At 45.7% G+C, this 24,030-nt stretch overlaps 1 protein-coding gene across 1 annotated transcript in view; it reads right to left on the minus strand.

The window, feature by feature from the left end:
- Positions 1 to 24,030, minus strand: part of ADAP1 (ArfGAP with dual PH domains 1) — a 127,826-nt gene that overhangs the window by 102,315 nt on the left and 1,481 nt on the right. Inside the window, exons 2-3 of the mRNA XM_006112840.4 lie at positions 6,865 to 6,995; positions 2,172 to 2,263 (exon numbers count right to left, since the gene is read on the minus strand). Of these exons, the coding sequence (XP_006112902.2) occupies positions 2,172 to 2,263; positions 6,865 to 6,995 (223 nt within the window). The remainder of the gene's footprint in view (positions 1 to 2,171; positions 2,264 to 6,864; positions 6,996 to 24,030) is intronic.

Below are 24,030 nucleotides of genomic sequence, written 5' to 3' on the forward strand. Positions count from 1 at the left end.
CCCTGCCCCTCCCCCTGCTTACCCATAAGGCTATGTCCTCTCACTTCTAAAAGCGATGGGGCCATGGCCCTTTAGCCCTTCTGTGCCGGCACCCCTGGCTTGAGGGCTCCAGCCACTGCTTCAGCTACCACCCGAGGCGCACTGTCCACAGTGCTGTTTTTAGCATACTAAATCCAGCCCAGCTAGCGGGACCCTGTCTACCAGGGCTGGGAGGCTCCCTCCCTGCGGTGCAGTCCTTGCCCATAGCACAAGTAGTCAGAGTGCAGCCTTTACCAGAAGAACCGATCCTGTGAATCGGAGGCTGCAGGAGCAGCCATGTGAACAGGGCTGGAGACAGAGTTCGCCAGGCCTTGGGCGATGTGGGGAGGGGGGCTCAGCTCTGAGCCCCTGGAAGGGGTGGAGCCTTGGGCAGAAAAGGCAGGATTAGGAGTAGCCAGCCCTCAAGCACTGCCTGGACCACGCTGCGCCCCCAGCTGCCAGCCCTTGGCGCCACCTGGACTGCGCCCGAAAGGGGTCCAGTGGCAAGAGAAAGGGCTCAGCGCTCTGGTTGCCGCAGTAGCAGCAATGGCAGCCCATAGCCCAGGCTCTTTTAAATCACTGAGCCCCATGGCAACTTCCCCCCCCCCCCCCCACACACACACGTCAACAACAGCTCAGGCAGCCTTGCAACTGTTGTGTCCATGTGCGACTGTTTCCTGAATAGCCCTCTTTCCCTGCTTGCAGTGCTTCTGCTCCCAGCCAAGGAAGGTGGCAAGGCACTGTAGAAAATCAATGTGAGTAATGAACACCTGACCTGGATTCCTGTGGGCTGCCAGATGCCTGACGGGTTTTTTTCCTGTCCTACTCCACCTCTAACAGTCGCTTGCTCGTGGCCACTCATGTACATCACCTAGAATTTAAATGCTATTAAAAGCCTCCCCCGGTTTCACTAGGAACCATGGATGCTTGCCTGACTATTCTTGACAGTGCTAAGGCAGTTTAATAAGCTGTCATGTAAGCACCCAAAGCACATAATCGCTGAGTGAGTGCTACGGAGCACATGGAGGACATTTGCACTGAAGGCTCCAGGGCTGCATCTAGACTGGCAAGTTTTTCCGGAAAAACTTGCCAGCTGTCTACACTGGCTGCTTGAATTTCCGTAAGAACACTGACGATCTAGTGTTCTTGCGGAAATACTATGGGTAAAAGTCCTTTTGTGCAAAAGCTTTTGCGCAAAAGGGCCAGTGTAGACAGCTCAGATTTGTTTTGCGCAAAAAAGCCCCGATCGCGAAAATGGCGATTGGGGCTTTTTTGCACAAAAGCGCGTCTAGATTGGCACGGATGCTTTTCTGCAAAAAGTGCTTTTGCGGAAAAGCGTCTGTGCCAATCTAGACGCTCTTTTCCGCAAATGCTTTTAACGGAAAACTTTTCCGTTAAAAGCATTTGTGGAAAATCATGCCAGTCTAGATGTAGCCCAGGTGTATTTTAAAACACAGTGTTGTCTAATTTTGCTCAGAGCAACTACAGACAACACAGTGGTTGAAACACTGCCAGCATCTGGCCCGCATTAGGCTCTCCCCAGGAAAGCCTGAGGTGCAGTGCTGGAGCAGGGTCATTTTGGACCTACTCTGGCACCTTAGCCACATTGGATTCTACCACTCCAAGAATCCCAGCCCACAGTGTGTGTTTACCCGCATAGTACTGTGTAGAATGAACAGAATAGCTAAACCTCCTCTGTTGTCCACTCCCATGAATTTATCTAGCTCTGTTATGGTATTGGCCTTCACAGCATTCTCTGGCAAGGAGTTCCACTGGTTAACTGTGCATTGTGTGAAGAACTACTTCCTTTTATTTGTTTTAAACCTACTACCTATTGATTTCATTTGATTACCCTACTTCTTGTGTTATGGAAAGAAACAACGTCCCATCTAACCTTAGAAATTTGGAAGGGTCTGGAGAATAAACAATCTATTGATTCCTCCATACCCCATTTAACTGTAGTTATTAAATAAAACCTTATGCACAATAGTAGCCTACCACATAAATCCAGAGGAATGGAACTTCTCAAGGCCCTTTAAAACTTCACTGTGAATTCATAACAAAACAAAACCATAAAAACGAAAATATTACAGAGGCTGCAGCTGCACAAACAAATAAATGCTGTTTACCAGCAAAGATATTTAGTTACTTACTGACAGTCAGAAAATGTTGGCTTGTAATAAAATGGTGGTATTTTGGATTCATATTTTGCTTTTGCTACATTGTTTCCATTTGCAGCCATAAACTGTAAGAGACAAAACAAAAAAAATTAAGCAATTTTAACTCTAGTTTCTTCATCTGTTTCTACAGAGTAGTAATAGTATACAATTCTGCATACACATATGACAGCACTCCACTGGGACTACTTTTGGAAGCACATGCTAGGTCTTGTAATCATGTGTTGGCAGATAGGTCCTATAGACTGCATTTCTATAGCACTTTACATCAGAGAATTAAAAAGCATCTTGTAGATGTTCCATTCATTTCATCTGTTGCTATATTGTATCCTTATGTCCATTTTACAGATAGGGAAAAAGAGGCACAGAAGATAAAAATCTGCTTTTGTGACACTAACAGAGGTATTTCTGGTATGGAATGGCCCAGGGCAGTCTGTTTCTCATACACAGCAACCCCCAAATCATCCAGGGTCCACCTGCTCCTGAGGTGAATTTCCATCTCTCTTAGTCGGTGTCATCATTTATCAGGCAGTTGATTACAGAAGCTGCTACAGACATGGGAAAAATCTCTCTTCCATCAAGATTGGATACTTCATCCCCATAACATTCCTGGGGCCAAATTCTGCCCTTAGTCACATGTGTGATCCCTACTGTGATCCTAATACTAGGTCAATGCTCATAACTAACAGGAGGTTTCTTCCATTTCACACTGAAGGATTCTCCAGGCCATGTTCTGTCTTTATTTGGGCCTGTTCGAGGGCAGAATCCGGCACTGAATCTGTTCTCTAGTGTTTCTACCCTAGTCAGATGACACATTCAGAAAAAGACTCTCTGGTTATATTGTTGCTTTAAAGAAATCTGTTCCTATTTTTGCTGCTTGCATACGATGAAGTGATCAGCATCAAAATGAAGGGTGACACACTTCTGTGCAAAGCCACTCCAGTAACCTACACCTCCTGGAAGAGCCCCCCCCATGGCAGATGGTGCATGATGATGTGCTGGATTCGGCAATTACTTTGTGTCTTAATTCAATTCAGGCTTTATTGTTATACAAGGAAGTAAGAGTTATATTGACAAGGACCCTTGAAATTCTCACCAACAAATGCACAAAAGTGAGTTGATAAGTATCACCAACTACCGGTGCTGGCTTCCAATTTTCCCTGGAGGTGCTCAATCCCCCCTCCATCCCTACCCTCAAGTCCCCATGCCCTCACCCCACCACTTCTTGCCCCCACTCCACCCCTTCCCCCAAGGCCCCACCCTGCCCTGTCCCTTTTCACCCCAACTCCACTCCTGCCCCACCTCTTCCTGCCCCCTTCCATAAGTTTAGCCCATCCCTGCCGCTCCCCCTCCCTCCCAACTCCTCCGGTATGCTATGGACAGCTGATTCATGGCAGTAAGGAGGTGCTGGGAGGGAGGGGGAAGAGATGACTGGTGGGGCTGTCAGCAGGTGGGAGGCATAGTGGGGAAAGAGGAAGTTGACTGCTGGTAAGTGCTAATTTTTTTTCCATGGGTGCTCCAGCCTTGGAGTACCCACTGTGTTGGCACCTATGTCACCACCCCTCTTTCACAATCAGAGAAAAGGCGACACAGAGAGGGTCTGATCAAGGGATGAAATTCTCACCCCATTGACTTCAGTGGAGCCGAGATGTCTTGCAGTATTTTCATAAGTGGCCTCAGAGTTTGGGTGACAAGCTTAAGACCTCTGGGGCGTAATATTCAGTGGTACTGAGCACCCACAACTCCAACTGAATTCAACAGAGGCCTGGATGCTCATCAGTGATCACTCCTGAAAAAATCATGCCCAACATCCCCCCGACTGATCCCTTGAACGGAAGAATCAGAGTCAGTGCTCACTTTTGAAACCCTAGGCTTCCGTGACTTGGCCAAAGTCTTACCCCAAGTCAGCGTCACAAGGAAGTAGGGATGTGAAGGTTTAATCAGTTAACCGTAAGGTGAGGCTTACCGGTCAAGGGCTATGTCTACACTACAAAGTTAATTAGAACTAACAGCCGTTAGTTCAAATTAACTTTGATAGGTGCTACACATGCAAACCGCTAGTTCAAACTTAATTCGAACTAGCGGTGCGCTTAATTCGAACTAGGTAAACCTAATTCTACGAGGACTAACACTTAGTTCGAATTAACTAGTTTGAATTAAGGGCTGTGTAGCCACTTAATTTGAACTAGTGGGAGGCTAGCCCTCCCCAGCTTGCCCTGGTGGCCACTCTGGGCACCACCAGGGAAACGCTTCTGCCCCCCTCCCAGCCCTTAAAGGGGCACGGGCTGGCTATGGTGCCCGTGCCAGGTGCAAGCCTGCCAGCACCCAGCCAGCAGACCCTGCACCTGGCACAGCTCGAGCCGGCCACCAGCTCTTCCCGGGACCAGGCTGGCGGCTCCCGGGAGCCTGCCCGGCGGCTCCCGGGAGCCTGCCCGGCGGCTCCCGGGAGCCTGCCCGGGTCCGCAAGAGGCGGGCGCCCACCTGGTCTAGTGCAGACATCGTGGACCTCATCCACAACCTCCGCACTAGGCACAGGAAAGTGGCCGTTTAGGGCAGGAGAGCTGCCAGCCTGGCCACCCAGGAGCAGGTTGGCATGAAAATCAATGTGGTCCAGTGAGACCCCCGACCCTGAGCCCTGAGCTTAGATATGCCGTACTGGGTCAGACCAAAGGTCCATCTAGCCCAGTAGCCTGTCTGCCGACAGCGGCCAACACTAGGTACCCCAGAGGGGATGGACCGAAGACAACGACCAAGCCATTTGTCTCATGCCATCCATCTCCAGCCTTCCACAAACAGAGGCCAGGGACACCATTTCTACCCCCTGGCTAATAGCACTCAATGGACCCAACCTCCATGACTTTATGTAACTTCTCTTTAAACTCTGTTATAGTTCTAGCCTTCACAGCCTCCTGCAGCAAAGAGTTCCACAGGTTGACTATTTGCTTTGTGAAGAAGAACTTTCTGTTGTTAGTTTGAAGCCTGCTACCCATTCATTTCATTTGGTGTCCTCTAGTCCTTCTATTATGGGAACTAATGAAGAACTTTTCTTTATCCACCCTCTCCACCCCACTCATGCTTTTATAGACCTCTATCATATCCCCCCTCAGTCTCCTCTTTTCTAAGCTGATCATTTTAGTTGCCCTTCCCCTCTCCCACCCTCTCTCTTCCCCTCTCCCACGTCCTTTTCCCAGTCTCCCCAAGTTTTGTTCAATAAAGAGAGTTTCTGTTTTTGAACACACGTGTCCTTTATTTTGTACATCAGGAAGGGGGGCTAGGGAGGGGTAAGTGGAAGGAGGTGAGGGAGGAATGGGGTACGAGCCCCCGATGGGGAGGACTGGGCTGGCTCTGAGGGCTCCTCGGGGTGGAAACTCTCCTGAAGCCCCTTGATTGACCCCCACTCTGGATGGCAGCCTGCGGCAAGTGCAGCCGGGCTGATGGCCGAGTGCTGTGATGTGCCGAGTGTGGGCACTCAGGGCACTCCAAGCCAGGACTGCTTTGCAAGTGGGGAACCCCTGAGAACTGTCTGTCCGGGTGGGGGGGGGGGGGGTCGGGTCCCTTTAAGCACAGCCCTCGGCAGCAGTTCCACACTGTAAGTCCTAATCTGATGCCCTGCCGGCACTGCTTCCGGCCATCCTTAACCTCGGTTCAGGGTCTACTCTGTGTGGACATGCTAGTTTGAATTAGCAAAACGCTAATTCGAACTAATTTTTAAGTCTAGATGCACTAGTTCGAATTAGTGCTGTAGTGTAGACATACCCAAGGTTAACTTGCAAACAGGGGACTGCTCCAGTCCCGCAGGGGGCCTGCTGCAGCATCCTGACTGATGAGCTCCTGCCTGCAGTAGGGGGCGGGGGGAGGGAGGGAAGAAGGGAGGGGAGGAGGTGGTGTTCCAGCTCAACCACAGGCGGGAGGTGGGGCTGCTCAGGGCAGGTGCCCCCCCCCCTTTAATCTGCTAACCAGTTAAACAATGTGTTTAATCAGTTAGTGAATTAAACAGGATTTTACATCCCTACAAGGAAGACTAGTCTTTGTTCTCCATGAAGCTGCATTTTCTCCTGGATATTCTTATGTATCCATAAAACATGAGTAAAGCATCCAAATCATGACATTTGCATAAAAATCACAAGTCTCTAAAATTAACAACATTTAGGGTTTTTTTATATGGCTTCCTGTATTCTAACTTATAGCCATGAAGGCAGAAAAAGAAAGCTCATTTTCATATTTATATCACATGACTCGAAGAGCTGGGACTTTGAAGAAAAAAACACCAATACAAGATTCATGCTGAAATTGACAATTGCCTTATGTCTCGATGCACATAAGAGCCAACAGGTTTTCTAGGTGAATTTATTGACTATTATAGCACCACAGCTAGCTAAGGAGGGTTCCATACAGACAATAGTTAAGGTCTCTGTCATGGTAAGAGCCTAATTTGAAAAATGGGATTCGAGAGCTTTCAAGCCCTAAATAGTCAACATACTGGAGGCAATAGTGAATCACCAGCAGGACTGGTTAAAAGTTTTTGAAATTTGCAATTTTCAGTTAAAAAAAGAGTCAAGATTTATATGGGAGAAAATATAATATGCCCAACGTAGTTGTTGCTTGTTTAAACTTGTCAAAAATGTGATCACATTTTTGTGACTTTCAAAAGAAAAAAAAAAACATATACCTCAACTTGAGCATCATCCCAGGAATCTAAACGAACTGATTTCACTTTGCTGACTTGTGGGATATTCCGATGGATCCCTGAACAATTTAAACAGATAAACACTCCTAGGGTATGGGATGCCCATTCTGGATCTGAAAGACAAAAGAAAATAGTATTGCTTTAATACAGCTTATTGGAATAAAGAATTTAGTGAAGAGGAGAGTAGTGGACTAAAAGAGAAAGTGGAATTTGGAAATTCCCCAGAGCCCCGGATGGCTTTCTAAAAGGCAAGGTCTGATTTTGAAGGCATTTGATGTGCAAACATACATGCAAAAGACAGACAAATGTGTCTAATTTACATTCACAATTACTATTCAAAGGGCTCGTTTATGTGCAGTCACTGGATTTGCATGCTTAGTCGCATGCAATGCAAAGTTCATGTGTCTTAATCAACAACATTTGGTCATGAAGCAAAGAGGAGAAATTCTAACTTTTATTGATAAAACCCGTCACACTATGGTGCTCAGGCACTGCAGAAAACAATTATAATTATAGACGGTAATAATAAAATATAATATTTAATAAATAATAATAAATCAACCCACACTATTATGCCAAGCCAGATAAAAAGACATCATCAAGGGGCTGAACTCACTAGGTGACCTCTTGATGTGTCTTGGAGTCCTACCTCTCTGTGATTAGAATAAAGGAATTCTACACAAGGCCCCAAAGTAACCACAGTTGAAAAGGCATCTGTAAGCTGAATGCTTGAGCGGCCACCCAGGAGAGATTCAAATGCCACCCAGCTAATTAGCAGAGTGCATACAGCCGGCAGCATGTGATTCTACTGGTGACACACATCTGCACAGGCCTTGGAGCACATAACTAGGCTCAGCAACAGGGAGGAGGAGGCGGCAAAGGGGCAATTGCCCTGGAGTCTGGGATTCAAAGGGACCTGAGGCAGGAGCACAGCTGGAGCCAGGCTCTTTAAATCTGTGTGTGAGCGCCACTTCCACACAGCTCTGGAGTGGGGAGGGGAGCCTGCACGGTGCTCTGGTCACTTCTGAGCACTATCTGCCCCTCCCCTGCCCCTTCTGCCTGAGGCTCCACTCCTTCTGCCAGGGGCCCGCAGGAAGCTGTTGGCTCCGCTACACTTAACAAAATGTATTCCACACATGCATGGAAAGAATTAGTGGGAACACTGGCTTCTAGGCTTTGCTTGAGCTACAGCTCTGAATTTCTGCTGAGCAAAGCCCCACTGTTTACAGTGCTGGTCTCTGAGCTGCCAAATAGCAAGGGCACTTTTCACTCTTACTGAATCTCAGGTGTGTTCCTTAGTACCACCAATGAAAGCCATCACTTTCCTCTGATAAGCACAGGGTTAAAGGAATGTAAGGAGATGAACAGAGAAAAATAGCTGGTGTTCCAGCAGGACACACGTGCCAGTGTATCTTGTGCTGCGTCACTGCTAATGCCAAAGCAATGATCTCTGTTTGAACACCCAGTCATAAATGTCAGCTCTTGCTATTCCAACTCAGGTGCAAATTGCCTCCTCAGAGCAGCAGAGCTTTTCCCCAGTCCCCCAAGTCGGCAGGAGCAGAGCAGCACTCTGCACCTCATAGGATCAGGCTGTTAATGAATATGGGGAACTATCATTTTCTTGCAAACTGTCCTAACTTGTTTATTCTCTTGCAGTAATTATGCTCAACATTTACTCTATACAGAACAGTAATTATTTATAAAAGGCACGGGAATGTTCTTTTTCTCCTTATGCATATTTAATGGCTCCCTTGTATTGCAATTAGAGCAGCTGAACAACAGGGGATGGGTTAGGAGGGGCTGGTCAAAGAAACGCAGCTGTAGATAGTCTCTGTGGTTCTCCCTTGCTAGCATGGAGCTGCTCCTTGGGATCCACTGCTAGAGACAGTCTTAAGGAAAGGGCTGTGAGTTGCTTCCCTGGGCACCCCACAAAAGAGGAATATGGGTTATCAACATCAACCTGCAGTTTTGTTGTTCTGATTTAAAATTAAGCAAGCAAAATACATTGTATGGTCAAGCTCATTTCATGCCCTTTATGCTCCATTTTATTCTACACCTTCTGTCATATCGGCACAGAAGGGAAAACCCCATTCCCAGGGAGATCCTAATCCCAGAGAACTAGTAACAATTCTAGTCCCATGGGGTTGGAATCTGGCTGCCAGCCCCTATGGCCTCCTTTCATTCTGTGGAGTCCACCAACATAGAAAGATCTTGGATACAGCAACTGAGGCTCAAGGTTAAGATATATCCATGATCCTGCTGAGCACATCTTGTCCAGTCCCAAGCCCTATCAAAATCAGTGGGAGCTCAGAGTGCTCAGCAGTGAAAAGCATCAAGTCCTAAGAGAGGAATGCAATTTTCATAAGCTAACATAAATCCCCCGCTTTTCCCTATTCCCAAGTTCAAAATTAGCATGCCCCTTCCGAAGAAGGGGCCAGTGTAGACGTAGCCCCAGAGTATAACCCTAATTCTAGTGTGATGTTCTAGATGAATTAGAACTAGATAAATTTATGGAGGATAGGTCCATCAATGCCCCAGGATGAGCAGAAATGGTGTCCCTATCGTCTGTCAGAGGCTGGGAATGGATGACAGGGGAGGGATCACTTGACAATTCCCTGTTCTGTTCATTCCCTCTGGGGCACTTGGCATTGGCCACTGTTGGAAGACTGGATACTCGGCAAAATGGACCTGTGCTCTGATCTAGTATGGATGTTATTATATCCATAACCTGCTGGTTTGTGGTGCTTACTACTCACATCTCAAACAGCAAGAGACTCTCACTGTGTGCTTCTCTTTAAAGTTAGGCACGTGTGTGGTTGTAATCACCTGCAGGCAGAGTAGAACCTGGGACCGCTGCAGCTTAGTATAGGCACCTCTACAGCTTGAACTATGAAACCAGCCGGTTCTCAGCTTAGGCTGTAAAGCTCACTCGTTCTTATCTCTCTGCTGTAAGTGGTCTAAGTGCTACTACACGAGACAGTGAATCACACCCCATAGGCGTGTGGGTTACATGCACATTTATGTTAGTTATGAAAACTTATTCTCATTCCGGTGCCATGTAGGTAAGGTCAGCGATTCTTGTTAACTCTGGTTTGGAGAGGAATTAATATATTGTACAGAGACTGTGACCACATTTGTAACCACTGAGAGGAGTCATCAATCAGACCCATGAGCTCATCAAAATTATGTGTAGCACATCCATGGGGCATAGCTACAATGGTGTATGTGGTGCTGTTGCCATAGGCAACTGGTGTCTGTGAGTGGGGAGGGGCGTGGCCTCCTGCCAGGGAAGTGCTTCCGCGCCAGCCCCAGATGCTGCTCTCCCCCCGCGTGAGTAAGATGTCAGCCACGGCTCCTCAGACATTGAGGCTACATCTACACTACACTGCTTGTTTTTGTGCAAAGACCCTAGTGCAAAACCGGATCGGCAGAAAATATGCAAATGAAATTGACTCAATCCATTTGCCTCTCATTAGCATATTTTTTGCCAAGAAAACTTGTAGTGTAGACGTAGCCTATGTGGCTTGGGGCTACTCCTGGTGGCACCACCAATGCACTGCTGTCTGGTGCTTCAGCCACAAGTGCTGCAACCTGCCTGGCTCCAGATCAGCCCCATGCCCTCCTGCTGCTCTGTGTCCAATCCCCACAGGCCCTTGGCCCCTGCCTCAACTGCCGTGGACTCATGCTGGAGCTCCTCGCTGACAAAGGGGCAGCCTGGAACAGCGCAAAAGGTGGGCCAGGCCACGTGGGTGTTGCCAAGATGCAGGGTGATCTAGGCTGAGGGTGGGGGTAGGGGTTTGGCGTACAGGAGATCAAAGAAGGGATCCCCAGGTCCAGTTGAGGTTGAGCTGAGTGGCCCTGGGAAAAGGGTTACCAAGAGCAGGGACCATCTTCCAGAGCAGTCATGCCTGGGGTGACAATCAGTTTCGCTGATATCTCCTACAGGGATGTGCTGTGATACCTGTAAGTCCCGGTGCCCCTTGTTTTGATGGCAGTGTGCTAAAAACAGCCCCTTCCCATCTCCTACAACTGTCTCCATCTTATGGCTATGACCCTCTCTCCCCACAAACCACAGCTGCTGCTTTGCTGCAGCCCAGGTGGTGATGAGGTAACATGCCCTGCCCAGGCTGTGCACGTCACTTACACCCCACATGTGAACAGTCAGCAGAACAACCTGCCACAGGATACGGGCCGTCCTTAGGATTTATAGGACCCTACACAGTACTATTTAACTGTTTATATCCTTATGCTTCAGTGTGCAAGTCAACTACTAACTGCTGGGATTTGGAACACGCTTCCCTACGAAGCGGTTCAATGGTTGTCCACTCTGGTATTGCACCTTCCAGGGAAGCATCTCATTCTTGCAGCCCAGGACCTTGTCTCAGACAGTGGCATGAATAATTGGTCTGAACTGGTGTAAATAACAAATCTTAATTGATACAAAATCAATTCATGAGTTTTTAAAACAAACAAAAAAAGATATACATAGCAAAATGTGTTGCAAATTTACTGGTGCACATAGGATACCCCGTGTCGTCACCCCCCGCCCCCTCCACCACACACACTCAAAACAAAAGTGAAACTACAATAAAGTATTTTTGGCAAGCTCTTCTAAACCCTCTTCTGACCTCATGGGGTTTTTTGCATGTAATTATAAAGAAGTGTATCAATTTGTTGTCAGTGCTCTCAGTAGAGAGGCTCTTAAATTGTAGAACATTTTGATTTAAGAGTTTTTCATATGAGCTTTTAAGCAATGTTACAGGGTTTACATAGTTTTATCATCAAGCTAACCAGTAACCCAAAAGGAAAAAAAAAAACCCGCCGTAGGTAATAACAATGTTCAAATACTCCTCTAGCAATTTTTAACCAAAACTAACATCTGGGCAAGGGAGTAGCACATATAAACGCTATGCTTCAAAAATTCCAATAAAAATAGGCATTATTCCTCCTGTTTTGCCTTTCCCTCTCTGGAATCTGCATCAATTTGTGAGAACAAGCTCCCAAATTCTCCCATGCCTTCCTCCTGATTGTTTCCCATGGGGGATATTCATCTAAAAACTCAGTCTCAAATAACCTTTAGTTTTCCTTTGTTTAATGAATGACAATGAAGGGAACATTTGATGATTTCCTGTTCTGTTCATTCCCTCTGAGACAACTAGCCACTGTCAGAAGACAGGATACTGGGCTAGATGGACCTTTGGTCTGACCCAATATGGCTGTTCTTATGTACAATTTGGCTTTTTTTAAAAAAATTATTCTTTGCATTTCAATAAACTTTAGTGTTGAGATGTAAATAAACAAGACTTAAAATTTGTAGTTTTACTCTAAAATGGTGTTAAAAGCATAGGTATGAAACAATGAGAAAAGATTAACCTGCATCTTTATAAGCATTTCAACAGTGTTACCTGTGATGGTGTAGTATTGACAAAAAACAAGTGTTATAAAAATATATATTGAATATACATTGCTATGAATGTGCTTGCTACATGGCTGAATCATTGTTTCTGCAGGAGCCTTACACTTTGAGTTTCCTGACAATCTAATGGTTACTTTCCAAGGCTATGGTTGCATTCTTTAAGATAGACAGCTTGATATATTTTTTGCCCCAAAGCTAGGTAACACCAATTTTAGTCAAACTTTGCATGAATTAAGGACATGAAAGTGTAATCATGTACACGGTTAACCGATGAGCCTGAGATCATCAGTTAACCTTTATGGTTATAGGTTAACCTGGTATGCACAAGAAACTGGCTTAAAAGCTGGCTCCCCACATATACTGGCTTTCCGGGAGCCGCCTGCGCCCCCCATGTTGCTGCTTCCGATAGCTTGAAATTTCAGCGGTTACACAATTACTATATTAAATACATTTTAACATCCCTAGTAGAAATGTGTAAATAGAATTTTTCTGTGTATACACAACCTGCAAAAGTGTAGAGAGACAGCCTGTATATTGTATTCATGGATTTGTGGATTCATATGTTCTGAAATTCCAAGATCGTAAATAGGAGCAGAATTCTAGATTTTGAAATCAGGAAGAAGGCCTCTGACCTATTTGTACACCTGGCCATCTGGGGCCCAGCTAGGCTATTGAACAACCAAGATGTGAAGAAAGTGCTGTTGTAAATTTCATAAATGCATGAACAAGACTCAGATATGAACATCAAGGGCAGCAAAATGTGTGTTTAACCACAAGAATAAACTCATCCGATGCTAAGACTCAACTGATGGTTGGCGTCAGTCTCAGTAAAGCAATTCTGCACTGATGTTATCTTGCTTTAAGATTTCTCAGCGTAAAGAGATCAGATCAGAGCAGTACCTATTTCAGCATGATTTATACCAAAGTGCATATCAGCCTGTGAATTTTCTCAGGAGAGATTTAAAAAAAAAACCAACAGTTTGTCTCTTTACAAAACAAATGTTACCTTAAATGGGCAAGAGTATTTAGGGGGGATTTTTTTATTATTATTTTTACACTGCCTGAACTATCGCGGTGCAACCTTCCAAAATTCTTCCTGGAAAAACTCTAGTTAAAATGTTTCAGAGTGATGGGTGATGTCACATTTTACGTCAATTTTGAGCTCAAAGATCACAACCAGACATTGACGAATTGTGGGACACCAAAGGAAGGGCAGAGTATCGCAAATACACATGCGAAATGAGATCATTTCATGGCTTACGGCAATGGGTCGCAAGCTTTTGTATCCGTGACCCCTTCTACACAACTCTGAATGTGACCCCCTTACAAACTAAAACCACTTTTTAAAAATATTTATTTAACACTATTATACATGCTGGAGGCCAGGAGCAACATGTGGGGGGCACAAGAAGGCACATGCCCCCAAATGGCATGAATGGGAGGGGCAAGGCGCCAGCCAGCAGAGCCTCTGGGTGTCTGGAGAGACTAGCGGGGAGAAGAAGGGACTGGCACTGTCAGTAAGGTTACTTCTCTCCCTGCCCCTCCCCGCACTATCTGGCAACAGAGGAGGAAGCAGAACAAGTCTCTCCTGGTGTGTCACTTGGGATTGCCCCCACACTCACTGATGGGAAGCGGAGTCATGTGGAGCAACGCAGCTGGGGAGCAGAATGAGCTAGGGGAACATAGCGCCACTTCCCCTGCTGCTGCTGGTGAGTGGGGTGGGGGTGGACCTCTGTCCCACTATTCCCCCACACCACATCGCTCAGAGGAGGAGGAAGAGCTGGGGTGGGGGTGCAGCAAGGGCAGGGAAGGGGTTTGTCCCAGTCCTTCCCCAGGCTGGGGGAAGCAGTCACATGGCCAGTGTACCCTGTCTGCCCCCCTCACCAGCTACCACTGTTGGAGGCAAAGCAGGGCTTTGGATGGAGGCTGACAGCTTGCAACTCCATAATAATAAATAACCCCATAATCCCCATTTTGAAAAACTTTGGGCACTCATGACACAGGAAATCAGGTTTCAGTAACCAGCTCAGCCTCCGTGTGTGACTCTCAGTCAAGTCCCCATGTGGTTTGATGCTCAACGAGTATAAATCAGCCACAATGGTTTACACCAGCTCAAAATATTTATTAATATATCTGTGCTTCAGCTCCCTACCTGTAAAAAGGAGAAAGTTATACTACCTCTCTCACACCCTTTTTCTGTTCTACTCAGAGCATCAATTCTTGAGGGCAGGGACCATCTTTTACTGTGCGCTAGCATAGCATCTAGCATAACGTGGTTCCCGGCTTCAGTGAGGCCTGTAGGGACAACTATAGTGCAAATAATCAGTTATTTGAACCAAATTCTGTTGTCCCTGATTGAACAAAACCCTCACTGAATTCAGAGGCAGCTTTTTTGATTAAGGATGCAGAATTTGGACAATTAGCAGGAATCACATTTTCCAGAGCCCTACAGTATGTTTGTCTTTATTTCAGAAGAAGAAATGGTGGCAAAAGCACAAGGGGAGGTAAGACCCATGTACCAATATATCCCAGGTAAAGCCTTTGGCTCTTCTAGACAACTTTCTCTCCTCCACCTTCCTTTCAAACTCCAACCTGCAAGGGAAACTGTGTTGCTCCAAACTCAGGTCCCACTAAACTGCAGCAGAGCAAGGTAACCTCTTCCATAGCATGATGAAAGAGTGGTATATTTCATTTTGCTTACCATATCTATCAGCAATAAGGCAGAGGAATTCATTGTTAAGGTTGGGAAGCCCTTGCTAACAGTGTCCCTCTGTTTATTGCTCTTCTGGGTTTCAAATATTTTAGTTGCAACTAACTGCAGAATGGCAGTGGGAGGAGATTGTGGAGAGAAGGGAAGATGTGCATGGATGTTTGTGTTTTGCTGAACATCGACAGTTGCAGTCCTCTTACGACATAACTTGTCATTGTTTTTGATAACAGCAGGCAGAGAAAGAAGAATAGCTCTGAATGTGTCAAGAGCAAAATTAATCCCCTCCAACCTAAGCTGTGGAGAAAAGAACTGTGGAGAATTAAAATTCTCCAGGACTGACTGCTCCGCAAGAAGCACCGCCCCTCCCAAACTCCACTGTCAAATAATCTGCTATTGATTTCTTCTCTCCCCTCCAGTCTCCAATTACCCATAGGTCTCTCCTCCTCCCCAGCTCTTTCTTTTGTTTTGCTTTGGCCTATGGTTCTGCATAGTCCTCTTATGTACATGCCACATGGTTACTGAAGCACCCATTCTGCAAACCATGAACATGAGGAACTTCCACAGGAGTCACAGAATTCCATGTACAGTTTATAGGACTGTCCCCAGCTCTGCATGTATTATTCTGTAATATGCTTTGCTCTACTTTTGGATGAAGGAAGCTATAACAACCACCAGTCATAGATCCACTGCCATCATTACTGCACCCCAGAGTAATGTGTGTTGAGAAATTCTCAGCTCCGAAATAGAGCAGACTAAACCACAGCCAGAGCTTGAGGTAGTTACAGGTTTTATCGAAGCAGTTGATTCTCTTGATGGACCCTGATCAGACTTCAGAGACAGGACTTGATGTGGCCAAGCAAATGACTACGCTTCTAAGCTGTTTTAAAGAACAGCCACAAATGACGTAAAGAAGTTTTGCAGCAAGTTGTAATTAATGACACTTATTAAATCCATATTTTCAAAGAAAAGGTTCGTTGCAAGTGCCCCATAATTAAACCCTAATTGTACAGGCTATGTAATGTAAATCTAGGTATTTCATAAATAATTGTGTTTCTGATTACTTATGGGCTGTGTCCCTTTTGAGCCAGTAACAAATACTGCCACTCAGTCATACACACTTTTTACTCCATTAGTTTCTATTTATTGCAGTTTTATACCTGCCCAAGATAAAGTTTGACTGATTCAGTTCTTGCTGTTAGTTTTACCATTATCATGACCACTATGGAAAAACAGTTATCAAGCTTCTCCCATTAGTAAATAGCAGTAAAACCTGATAAAGAAAACCTCCAGGTATTCCTAAGTTCCAGCCAAATGGCTTTGTTCCCTAAAGCAAAGCCAATATCAGGAAAACAACATGGATCAAGGGGAATATTAAATAGAAATGTACCCAAATGCAATAAACCACTGGTCTTTAAGTATCATTGCTATGGTACAACAGATGCCCATTTCAGACTACTTCCACTGCAAAACACTACAAGTAATTATGGTGTTTACTTATTGACTAAACTGGTCTTAAAGTCAGAAATCTACGGTTATCATGCCTATCTTTACAAACAGGAACAAGATATTCAGATGGCATTTTTATGCTTCATTCATCTTGAGAGTACAGAAAATGAAGACATTGCTAAACAAGGACTAGAGAAATACCCAGGGCATATAGAAATTCAGAGTGAATTCAGAAATCCCCTAATCAGCTCCTGCCTCTGTCACCCCGCCCCCCCCAACAAACCTCAGTGTATAAATCACTCTTTAGCCCATCATTACTAAACATACAACTGTCCTTCAAGAAAAAATATTTGTTTTAAATTTACACATAGAACACAACTTGAAGGGAAGAAAGAGAGAGAAAGGACATGGGTGGGATAGAAGTTAACAGAATATGGTGGTTAAATAACCAGTCTCACCTGAACTCATAAGTGGAGTTTGAACTGAGGACCTTCAGAACAGAAAGCATAGGCCTTGGCCACATTCATTAAAGAATGAACCCAGTTAGCTAGAAGCAGCAGCAGACTCAAACCCAAAGTGGAATAGATGAGAACACAGATTCTCACCCTGTTAGCATGAGTTATACATGCATTCCCAAAGCTCCAAGCAGCAACATATTTTCCATTACTTTAAAAAGACTCAAAACATATTATTAGCACTAGCCTGGTCAAGACAAGTGTCTTGGGGACCTTGTTGAATGGCCAATAATGCTATCATATTAAGACATCCTCCAGTGGACATCACTGTCTCATGCTGAATAAAGGGCCCTGAACAATAAAGTCAGTAGGTTTGCATCCAAGTAAATCAGCCATGGTTGGTGTTGATGCCTTTTTAAGAGGAGTACAACAGTAGTTCAGTAGGAGCTTTATAGTTCCTGATGGGAAAAAGATAACTTTGGAGGAAGTTTTACAGGTAGGCAAAACATTTCTTTCCATGATGTAAGAGGAATGTTAACTATATAGTGCAACCAGGGGAATCTCAATGTAATTAATATTATGGAAGCAATAGCTGCAGATTCTCTCTTCAGTTTGGCCCAGTCTAGAGCAAATGGCTCTTCAGTGGCTAGCTACTTGAAAGGCTTGATTTTATAATGGAATCGGAAGACATTTGTCTGCAGAGTCAGGAATGAGTTTCTTCTTGAAGTTAATGTACTATAGGAGAAAACAATGGGGTTTCAGAAAGGGACTTTGTTCCTTACATGTGAGGGTGCACACTGCAGACAATCACTGCCTGTCAGCAGAGCTTTTACCCAGACATGTTTACAAATATGCTGAACCATTTGCATCCAGCACCTGGGGACTATGTGCTCCCTTCGGCTTGCTCTCTGCAGATCACAGCAGTCCTGCAAGCTTGGTGAATTACGAACTCAGGGTGGATAGCTACCGCCCTGTAATGTGGGGTGCTCTTGTGGTCCGAAAGCCCTTCTCCTTGCAAAGATGGTCTCACATAAGCAAAACACAACTTCAGTGAGAACCCTTTCCTCCTCCACCTCTGCCCGCTAGCTCCTTTTGATCCATCTTAACTCCTCTTCACCACTGCCCACCTCTTTCAATGCCTTCCTTCTCCCAAAACAAGGGGAAAAGGGGTTCTTCCACTTCTTTATCTTTTCCTCCAACCACCAACTTTATGTCATGTGTTTATAGCCTTAAATGGCCCTGCCTAACAGGAGCAACATTTTAAGTACAGGAAGATGCCCCAGTTCCTGGATAGGTGGAAACTACAGTTATACTAGCCCCCAACTCTAAGCTCTCTCCTTAACCCTTGGACTTTCTGAGTGGCCTAGTGCAGCAAGATACTAAATACCCTCAACTCCAGAAAGCTTAGCACCTTATAGGGTCAGGTCCTATAACAACATGGTCCTGACCTTGCTATCCTTCATTTCTGGCCTCACTGCTCATCTTCCTTCCCACAAACACGCATCCTGTTAGATGAAATTCATATAGATCTAAGTGGAAGTTACGCATTTGTGCATTTTTTTCAATAGTTCCCATGCATGGCAGCATACAGACAACCCCAGTCAAGTGGGAAAGATAAGAGCGCATTACAGAAAATTAATGATGAATGGGATGGATCCAATAAACAGGACGAGGTCTGAGCCTCAGCACTACTGAAGTGACATTTGCACTTCTGCCTGCATGGCTAAGTTTCTTCCTCCCCAAATCAAAGTAAAAAGATTTTGAACCAGTAGAACGGTAACCCTAAACTGAGTCATAAGAACATAAGAACGGCCGTACTGGGTCAGACCAAAGGTCCATCTAGCCCAGTATCCTGTCTGCCGACAGTGGCCAGCACCAGGTGCCCCAGAGAGGGTGGACCAAAGACAACGATCAAGCGATTTGTCTCCTGCCATCCCTCTCCAGCCTCTGACAAACAGAGGCCAAGGACAGTCAGAATGGAATATGAAGAGACCCCTCCCGTGGAGACAAAATTGATATCTGCAGCTGCAAAAATGGTTCGCAGTTATCCGCATTCACAGATGCAGATACCTGCAAACAGAAAGAGGATGTCCACTGACTGGCAGAGCACAAGTGAAGAGACACACACAAAGCCTTGTTGTGCCCCCAGACAACCATCCATCTCACAATGTGCAAAAATATTTCTTAAGACAAATAATGGTTTAAAACCAATTGCATTGCCATATTAGTCTTAAAGAAAAAGAACATGCTAGAAGACTGCAGCAAGGGAAGTTTAGGTAGGACATTAGGAAAAAGTTCCTAACTGTCAGGGTCGTCAAACACTGGAATATATTGCCCAGGGAGGTTGTGGAATCTCCATCTCTGGAGATATTTAAGAGTAGGTTAGATAAATATCAGCGGGGTAGCCGTGTTAGTCTGAATCTGCAAAAGCGGCTAAGAGTCCTGTGGCACCTTATAGACTAACAGAAGTGTTGGAGCAATAAGCTTTCATGGGCAAAGTTCCACTTAGTCAGATGCATGTCTATCAGGAATGGTCTAGACAGTATTTGGTCCTGCCATGAGGGCAGGGGACTGGACTCCATGACCTCTCGAGGTCCCTTCCAGTCCTAGTGTTCGATGAGTCTACGGTAAGACATTGCTTGAACAGCAGCCATTAGGAGAGATTATTCACTGTGCCATCAGACCTGTATAATCCGTGCTGCCTTCCCTGATGACAAACACCTTGGTCCAGTGAAATAGACTTGTTGCAACCTGGCTTCCACCCAATGAGAGATGCAATCCAACAAAGAGTCCTGCAGTGTGTGAGATTCAGGGCCCTGCGTTCCAAGTACAGGCAGTCCCCGGGTTACGTACAAGATAGGGACTGTAGGTTTGTTCTTAAGTTGAATCTGTATGTAAGTCGGAACTGGCGTCCAGATTCAGCCGCTGCTGAAACTGACCAGCGGCTGACTACAGGAAGCCAGAGGCAGAGTTGCTCTGCCCCGGGCTTCCTGGAATCAGCCTCTGATCAGTTTCAACAGGCTGAATCTGGACGCCAGTTCCGACTTACATACAGATTCAACTTAAGAACCCCAGGCGTCCCCAAGTCAGCTGCAGCTGAAACTGATCAGCGGCTGATTCCAGGAAGCCCGGGGCAGAGCAACTCTGCCTCGGGCTTCCTGTAGTCAGCGCTGGTCAGTTTCAGCAGCGGCTGACTTGGGGACACCTGGGGCAGAGCAGCTGGGGTGCTGCTGGGTTGCTCCAGTAGCGCCGCTCCTCGGCGCTACTGGACCAACCCACCAGCACCCCAGCTTCTCTGCCCCAGGCGTCCTGATTCAGCCGCTGCTGAAACTGACCAGCAGCGGCTGAATCAGGACGCCTGGGGCAGAGCAGCTGGGGTGCTGCCGGGTTGGTCCAGTAGCACCCAGAGCGGCGCTGCGGGACCAACCGGCAGCGCCCCAGCTGCTCTACCACAGGCGTCCGGAGAAAAGCCTGGTCTGTTGGGGGGGGGGGAAGTGGGCGTACTAGCTGCGCCTTCCCCCCCTCCCCAGCAGACCAGGGAGACGCGGGCAGCGGGCGGCGGACCAAGATGCACCACGGTCCCGCCACCCGGGTCCTCCGAGGCTTTGCTCCGCATCTCCCTGGTCTGCTGGAGACCAGCAGGGAGACGGGGAGCAAAGGGAGACGGGGAGCAAAGCCGCGGAGCACGCGGGCAGCGGACAGCCCAGACGCGCCACGGCTGTCCCACTGCCAGCGTCCTCAGAGGCTTTGCTCCCCGTCTCCCTGGTCTGCTGGTCTCCAGCAGACCAGGGAGACGGGCAGCAAACCCCGTTCGTAACTGCAGATCCGACATAAGTTGGATCCGCGTAACTCAGGGACTGCCTGTACATTTTATTACAATGGTTTGTGCATTGTAATTCAGCCTCAAAGACTTGGATAATGTGCTCTTATTGTTCACTACAGCAGGTTGGAATTCTTGGACAGAAAGCACTTAGTCAAAATGTCTCTTTCTGGAAAAAAAACTTCTACAAAAAAAATTAGATTTTTACTAAAACCTTTTTTTTAAAAAAAAATATGCTCTTCAAAAACTGCAAGAGAAAAAAATAGTTTGCTCGTTTGTTTTCCTGTCTTTGGGTTTTGATCTTCTCTTTGGTTTTGGTCTCTAATGTGCCATAAGGCTTGGAAGGGGCAGTTAATTTAAGCAGTCAGAGAAAGCGGCTGGAGGGGCAGGGACAAGGGGAGAAATGGGAACTGCAGCCTGGGAAGAAAGGTACTTATTTCAAATTAGTTTTGTTTGCTCATGTACTATTCTGTGGGCTGATTTTTTCACTGCACTGTTAGGTTACGTTTACACTACAAAGTTTTTGCACAAAAACTCACGGAGTGTTCACACCTCAAGCGCATTTTTGCACAAGAAAATTTACAGAGAATTGACAAAAAAGAGTGGTTTTTGTGGTATAGGTATTCCTCTTTCTACGAGGAATAAGTCCTTTTTGCGCAAGAGTTTTTGCGTGAAAAGGTGGGGGGGATGGGCAGCAGGGGGGTTTTGCTCAAAAACAGCCTATCAAAACAAGCACAGGTGCCCTGGTGGCCACTCTGTTAATGACAATCAGAGCTTTCTTGCAAGAGAGTTTCCATGCAGTCTGGACACTCTCTTGCGCAAAAGCGCATTGCTTTTCCGAAAAGCTTCTTGCACAAGAAGCCTGCAGTGTAGATATAGCCTCAAGTTGTACAACTTAGTCAGGAGGAGAGGTTAGATTGCAAACTCTTCGGCAGGAGGCATCTCTTTGTTCAGCGTTTGTAAAGCACCTAGCACCAGGAGGGTTCTGGGACGCTACTGCAACACAAAATCAACGATAAGGGAGAGTTTTTCACAAAATGGCAAAAATGTAACATTCAAAAAATCACCAATTTCTTTAAAAAAAAGATTCTGAGGAAAATTTCAGAAAGTGAAGAGTCAGCCACTTTCTGCACAAATGGAATGAAAATCATTTGAAAACAGTAGCTATTTTGTTTTGTTTTTCCAAACAGCTCTATTATTTACCCCATTGTAAGAATCCCTTAGCTAAATAACTGCATCTTGTTGCTGATTCTCATTGGCTCATGAATTATCCCTTGTATTTTAGTGAGAGAAACATACACTCCATACTGCAGAACACCAGCCTTCAGTTTCTCCAAATCCCCGATTGCACTGGACTGGCAGAGGGATGCCTAGTGTCTCTGTCCCCATGCACCATCTGCCAATTGGCACCAGTCTTCCAGTCTTGTTTGTTTTCTCACCTCTTTTCTCCCATTCTCATCCTGTCTTCTTTCTTTTTTTCCTTCCCTATTTCTGTTTTGTTGTTGTGTTCTCTCTCCCCCACCTCTCTCACTAAAAGGAAAGTAAAATACAGGACTATGTAGCACTTTAAAGACTAACAAGATGGTTTATTAGATGATGAGCTTTCGTGGGCCAGACCCACTTCCTCAGATCAAATAGAGGAAGAAAATAGTCACAACCATATATACCAAAGGATAAAAGGAAAGTAATTCTCCACTGAAGACTCCCTAGGACTAGGCCAGTAGTTTTCAGCCTGTTTTTTCATTTGCAGACCTCTACATTTTAAATTGAGATGCAGCCCCCTTTGGAAATCTTAAGACATGGGTCAGGACCACAGGTGGAAAACCTCTGGTCTGCATGTAGCTTCATTCCTGAACTAAGTGGGACACAGGATGAGAAGGGAAGGTTGGGCTGACATGCATGTCCCTGCAGCCTGTAAAGAGGAGAAACTCTCATGACTGGAGCTACTGGGAAATACACCAATTGCTATTTAACCGGATGTAGCATAGGGCAGTGAAAGTCAAGGGTCACGTAGCTGCTCTTTGCCTTGCCCTAGATTGGAAAACTTAATCCTACTCTCCCCTACACCAAAGCAAATAACCAGATTTAGTCCACTGATTTTATATGTAACACATATGCACACTGTGTGACTGTGTCTTGTCTTTAATTGTCCTAAGTAACCCATAGCATGCACAGGCATACTGGTTTGCAGTTACTGAACTGCAGTCAGCGGCATATACTACAATGCAGTTACTGTGCATATCTAGTCTAGAGCTGGGCATAATTGGTTAAAAAATTGGAGCAGAATGGTCAAGAAAGAAATGGAGCTTTAGCACTGGGGAACAATGCAGGAGAAAACAGAGCAGTTAGACCATGCAGAAAAGGAGATGAACTACAGTAATAGTTTCTCTTGCATCACAAGACACTGACCCAAATTTTGCTCGCTTACAAGGCGCAGGCCCACCGAACACATCTCTATACCCAGATGTGATCAACTGCAGACCTTGGCTTCCTAGCTTTAAAACCTGCATTTGGAGTCCTTAACAATCTAACCACAACACAAACGATTTTGCTGAGCCAAAGTTTCATTTTAATCATGCTGATGCCGGGTAGGTGCTCCCTATTTTATTGGGTGGGCTTCGTATTACACATGCTGTAAGAGGTGTTCTATTGATCTGAACAGCCCTGGTAAATGCTCCTTCTGGGGGGAAAAAACAGTTTAGGAAGATTCCAACTGCAGTCAGATCCAAGCTGTGTGCAGCCAAGTACTGAAAAGGTGGGTTAATAAGATTATATAGTAAGAGATGGCAGTAACTAGGTGGAGTTCGACCAGCCGGAAAAGCAACGCACACTGGGTAGTAGTGCATTCTTAGGCATCACTAACCAGGTACAAGGTGACTGAAAATATCCTTGGCAGATCCCAGTTTATCTTCAATATAGATTAGGGACACAAACCCTCAACTAATGATCCTTTCCAGCTGGTAGAGTCCTATTGACATCTAACAAGGAGGAAATCAAAGTGCCATAGAAAGGTAATAATATTCTGCAGAAGTCCTAAAACCTATAGAATGTAATTCTTAAGATGGCCCTTCTGCAGGTTTGATATTTTAAAGCCAACCTACCAAATACTGCAAGAGGGATATTATTTGCTATCTCTCCCTCCCGGGAAGGTTATTTTCTATTAAACTGTACAGGGCTTTCCCCGGAGGGATCTGAGCAGACACTTACAGACACAGACCTGAGCTTCCCTGCTCTCAGTGGGCATTCAAATTGCTCAGTCCCCAGTGACTTCTCTATTCAAAGGACAAGGAAGGGTGTGTGT

This window comes from Pelodiscus sinensis, chromosome 15 (genome assembly GCF_052426305.1).
Source record: "Pelodiscus sinensis isolate ZL-2025 chromosome 15, ASM5242630v1, whole genome shotgun sequence".
Taxonomy (NCBI): Eukaryota; Metazoa; Chordata; order Testudines; family Trionychidae; genus Pelodiscus; species Pelodiscus sinensis.